Below are 6,000 nucleotides of genomic sequence, written 5' to 3'. Positions count from 1 at the left end.
CTCTCTAACATCGTACTTTTTTCATTTATTCATGACCATCTGAAGTTTTTTGTATTTATAGTATACATTCGGAACACATGGATATAATTCTATCAAAATTCTTCGATATTTCAAATCAAATAATGATTCGTATCTTTCTTTAACTTCAACAATTGGATCGAGTTACAAGAATTGTAATTGTTTAATCAAGATACGTTTATTCGCAAAATTGACAATATTTTCACAAAATGTTTTTCTTCTCTACACGGAAATTTGACTGATTTTTTTTCGGATAAAGATAGTATGTACCTACCATTTTACCTAGCGTAGTGCTACTGAACTGTGCGATATGTAAAATATATACAATACTGATAAAATCACCAATTAATGACACAATGTTTTATACAATGGTATTTGATAACTATGTTATGTAATCATTCCAATTAATATTTTATTTCGCCAGTTTTCATTGCGATAATATCTGTCATCTCTTGTTATTGTTACATTTCCGTAAGTTTTGTGATGCCTTTAACAGCATTTGATATATGTCCAATTAAACTGGGCTTTGATCCAAGTATTACCATTGCAAGTGCTTGTGCAAATAGTAATATTTCGTTTTCCATTCATTTCGATCCTCAAAAGAGTTAACATTGTTTGTTTTACAATTTCCAAAATGATTGTGTCATTTACAGATACAACATGTCATCGTTGTAATTGAATAGACACTTTAACTGATTTTTTTTTGCTTACTGTCATAAATTTATTCAGGAAGATTGGGTTGTTCAGTGTAACGTTCTGATACAAAAGGTACAATTATAAAATTGTTATATGCATTTTTTGTAGATTCTAAATGCAAATCTTTCATGATAATGAACAAACTATGTAATTTTGAGTTTGGATATTGCACTTTTGCCACTTTCATACCGATCCTGTTTCCTAGCCTGAGTAACTGACAAACTCTCGTACATACAGCGTTGACTCAAATCTATACCGTTTAAACGATATGATGTTGTGATTTCTTTACAAGCAAATGTACTTAGCTATCCTAACTACAAGAACTTATTCACCTACAATACACATATTTACTGTAAACATCGATTTAAAAGTAAAATCAAATGCTACTACCTTGTTTAAACTAAAACATAGTCAAACCACTTAATGAAGGTCAAAACATTTTATGAAAGTCAAAACTTAATGAAAGTCAAAACACCAAATGGATGTCAAAACACTTAACAAAAGTCAAACTACTTAATGAAAGGAAAAAAAGACAAGAAAGTCAAAACACTAATGAAAGTCAACATACTCAACAAATGTTAAAACACTTAATAAAAGTCAAGATGGTCAAAACACATAACGAAAGTCAAGAAAAGTCAAAACACTTAATAAAATCACTGAATGAAAGTCAATAAAGTCAAAACACTTAACAAAACACTAAATGAACGTCAAAACATTTAATGAATAATGCTACTGTATGAAATGGATTCTTAAATACAGTAACAGTTACTACAGAACGGTATGATTTCATATCAGCTCGTTCGGTACTTCTTGTTTTCAGTAACCACGATCATTCTGTGACATTGTAAATGTTGTCGTACTTGTACTTTTACAGTATTATAGGGTTAAAAGATTTTTCTGTATTTACTCTTCTTGCACGTTTTACTATTCTATTGATTGGGATCAAAGTGGGAGGGTTGAGATCTATTTAAACCCGGACTATCTGTAGTCGTAACTTAATGTTTTTGTTATATAAAGAATTTAGTGTTGATGTTAGTTCTTTGATAATCCTTTTTGAAACTGATTCATTTTTTTAAACTGGGGGTAATTTCTAAATTTATAAAGTGTCATTTTTCATTTGATATTTTTATGCATTTGGTTGCTGTATAATTTAAATTTACTTTATATGCTATTGTATTCATTGATTTTTAATGAAAGGATTTTAGATAAGCTGTATTCCAATATTGCAAATCCTGATTGTTAAAACCATCTTTACGTTATAAGACTTGTAAAAGGAAATATTGAAATATGAAAGTTCAAACTGTTACAAGAGTGAAAGTTCACAAAATATGAAGAAAATAGGATATACTCCTTTTCATTTTACGATAAAAATTGCAATGTAAACAAATTTAATCTGCAATTAGGAATCTATTTGTTCACATGAAAATCCCGATGAAAAAAATAAATAGTATAAACAACTGTTATCTCACTGATCTAAATTGGAGATTCTATCTTAAGTAAGAGATTCTCTAGAAGCTTGAAATTTCTAATTACGTTATACTATTGATAACATGTCTCGTGCTTTCCTGATCTCCGTATTTTATGAGGATATTCAGGAATATTTCGGAGTAATTTAGGATCAGCTGTTTCTTATTCTTCCATACAAAATCAATATTTAATTTTTGCACTGGTATAATTGTCCAGCTAATATTACCATGATTATTTCATATCTTTCTGGGAATATTAAAGGTTTTACCTGGATGAGATTAAACTAATTCATAACTTTAGTCAATATTATAGTTAATGTTGTGTCAGTATTGTCGATCGTTTTACATAGTTGGATATCCACTGCATTGTTGTAACTACAAAAGTTACTGCTATTGATCAGTAAGTCATTTAGTGAAACTCATATCTAGAAACATGAACAGATATACAGAATTTAATAACGACTCTTTAATTTTAAAAGAATTTCAGAACTATAGTTACTTGACAGGGATGACTAAAAATAACAGTAATATTTCGACCGAAAATGTTTACACCAATGCTACGCCAGTGTCATCAGCTTCAATGTTTTCCATTGGTGTAGTAGGGAATATATTTGCTATAATTGTGATATGGAGGTCTTCACCAAATCACAAATGGAAGGCCTTTTATAGATACGTGTTCTTGTTGGCTATCACAGATTTGTTAGGAATTTTACTGACTTCCCCGATCACACTGTATACTTATGTTAACAACAGACAGTGGATAGGAGGACAACCACTCTGTGACTTCTATGGTTTCCAGATGGCATTTTCAGGAGTGGCAACCGTCCTTATTGCGGGTGCCATGTCGGTTGACCGCCTGATGGCCGTTTACTTTCCATATTTTTACACAAAGGAAATTAAAAACATTCCAAGACGAATTAATTACATTTTGGTATTCATTTGTCTATTTTCAGTTCTTGTTGGAGTTTCTCCTATTATAGGATTCGGACACAATCACGTGCAGTTTCCAGGAACATGGTGTTTTTTCGAAATCCATTCTGAAGAAATAGGTGACAAAGCTTTCTGTATTCTGTATGCCTCCACTATATTATTAGTCATACTGATTATGGCCGTTTGTAATACACTGGTCATAGCTTTTCTTAAAAACGAATCTTTAGAATGTTCATATGCTAACGGACGTAAAACTAGTGTATCTAGTGTAAAAAGTAGCAGAAAGAAAAACGATTTATACATCATAATATTTCTAGTGGCTATATTCGTTGTCTTCAGTGCTTGTTGGACCCCTTTCATGGTAAGTATCAATCTCCTATTTTTATTATACCCCCATGGAACTTTGTTCCGTAGGTTATAATGTTTTTGACCCGTCCATCAGTCCGTCCGTCCGTCCGTCCGTCAGTCCGTCCGCCAGTCCTGTTCTTGTCATCGCAACTCCTCTGAAACCACACGACAGAATTTCATGAAAATTTGTAGATAATATGTAAGGACATACTATGTAGATGTGTATGTCGAAAAGAAATTAGGATTCAAATATTTTTCTAGGAGTTATGCCCCTTTGAACTTAGAATTTTAGCCTAAATATACTACTGCAACAGTTTGTCATCACAACTCTTCCGAAACCAAACAACAGAATTTCATGAAACTTTTTATATAATAAGGACATTATACGCAAATGTGCTTGTCGACAGGAAATTAGGATTCAAATAATTTTCAAGGAATTATGCCCCTTTGAACTTAGAATTTTAGCCTAAATATACTACTACAAGAGTTTGTCATCGCAACTCCTCTAAAACCACACAATAGAATTGAATGAAACTTTAAAGATAATAAGGACATAATATGTAGATGTGCATATTCACAAGAAATGTTTATAAGTTTACTTTTGTTGGCGTTATGAGTCTTTGAACTTATGAATCTGTTATGATTTTGTTTGCCAAGTGACAATGTGGGCCCGTGGGGTATGTGAGCCTGCTCACAAAGGTTCTTTAATTATTTAATACTTTAGGTTAAAAAACATCTTCCAGCCAGAAAATAACAGTTTAATGACATACATCTGTCGATTACGCCCTTGCGTTTATTTTTCTGGGTAATGGTTTCTAGTTATTTCCATATTTCTGTCTTTGTTTTTTTCAACCAAAGTCTTTTGTATGCGACCTTTTGTTAAATAAGTTGGACATACAAAATCAAAAACAAACTTATCACACCGTTTTACTCGTACTCCTTCCTTGACGTTCGTCGTAAACGTGAAAACAATCTTCCCTGAAACAATGAATGTGAACTTGCCAAAGAGAACAATGATTGCTTTTCTCTATCTTGACAAATGATATTATCATTTCAAAATTATATCCAATATTCCCGTTGACAAACCAGTTTGGGTCAGACATAAAGGTAAAACCAGTAAAGCATTTAATAAAAATTCCAAAAAAGTTCCAACTTATGATATAGCTTCTTAATTTTAAAAATAAGATACATTGAAGGGCACTTTTAGGAATTACGGTTGCTAAGCCAAAATGTGACCAAATATGAGAAAAATAAATGCTGAAACATTTTGTGACGGAAAAATTTACTACCAGACCCTAGAAAAGTGATATATTTTCAACACACCCTTAAAAATGTTTGGTAGTCATCTTAAGGACAGGTTGTACTAAAGTTTGCGCAAAGGAAATTTTATGACCGTCTTTGTGAGAGAGGCCCTTAAACATGCATGTCACCATTACTTAAAACCAGAAAAATATATTTAAATTTAATACACATTTCGGAAAATTTCGTGTGAAGAACTAAAAGCAACTACCAAAGGTTGCGAAATAGCCCCACTCCCCACCCACTTCCTATATTACATAAGAATTGTCTGTATTTCGACTTATTTCTTCGCAGATTATTTCATTTGCTTTTTCATAAGATTAATTTTACTCATATAAAACTAGGTATCATGCAAAAACAAAAAATAGATTGAAATATTAAAATTTAATGAAATAATCATCATAAAAAAAATTCTCATCAGATCTGTACTGGTTCGATTCACTCGCATTTTTCCATTTTTTTGTTGTTAATAATTATTTTTCCAGAACCAATGTTTGCAAAATAATCTATACACGTTGCTTTACAAACTCCCTGTTATGATTTGTAATATTACTGAAGTACTCCATTTTAAACCATTTCACTGTCTTTCAGTCAAACGGCAGTCACCGTTCCTAATAAACTTTAATCTGGTAGGAAAACGATTTTTTACGCAAATTCAACGACAATATCTATATTTATACTACACTCGTTCTATTTGAGCAGTCAAAATGCATAGACTGTATATTTTCATGTGATATATAGTCACTGACCATATATTGCTTGTATACTTAGCCACGCCTACAACCAGGAATCACGATGAAATGTACATTGGAAACATCGTGAAGCAGGATAGAATTTTTACTCATTTCTCAAACATTTATCTAATAAATATATTTTTTTTGTACATCTCTGTTGATAAAAACTCTATAAATTATTGTATCCATTGTTTATTGTTTATATGTATAGTCTAAAATCAGCTGAATTCGTTCACAAAAAAAATTAAAGATTGCAGTATAAAGACAATACTAGTGCATTGACTTGACATAACAACAATATAAGAATTCGGCAAAAAAACGTTGAAAAATACTCGGCAGAGCCTCGCATTTTCCCCGTTTTTAAGCCTCATTCTTATATCGTTGTTGTGTCAAGTCAATGCACTATTATTGTCTATATATTTTCTTAAGAGGTTCATAAATTATAGTTTACACAACATAATTATTGTCAAAATATGTTTTTAGTCCCGATTGTGGGTTTTTTGGTTGAT

The 6,000-nt window shown here is 31.3% G+C and overlaps 1 protein-coding gene across 1 annotated transcript in view; it reads left to right on the top strand.

Moving 5' to 3' along the window:
* Positions 1-2,536: 2,536 nt before the first annotated feature.
* Positions 2,537-6,000, top strand: part of LOC127733771 (prostaglandin E2 receptor EP4 subtype-like) — a 44,295-nt gene continuing 40,831 nt past the window's right edge. Inside the window, exon 1 of the mRNA XM_052243088.1 lies at positions 2,537-3,471. Coding sequence (XP_052099048.1) covers positions 2,614-3,471 — 858 coding nt within the window. The 5' untranslated portion in view covers positions 2,537-2,613. The remainder of the gene's footprint in view (positions 3,472-6,000) is intronic.

The sequence above is a fragment of the Mytilus californianus genome, unplaced genomic scaffold (genome assembly GCF_021869535.1).
Source record: "Mytilus californianus isolate M0D057914Y unplaced genomic scaffold, xbMytCali1.0.p SCAF_1, whole genome shotgun sequence".
In the NCBI taxonomy this organism is placed as follows: domain Eukaryota; kingdom Metazoa; phylum Mollusca; class Bivalvia; order Mytilida; family Mytilidae; genus Mytilus; species Mytilus californianus.
The sequence above is the reverse complement of the archived record's forward strand: the minus strand, read 5'-3'. Positions and strand labels throughout refer to the sequence as shown.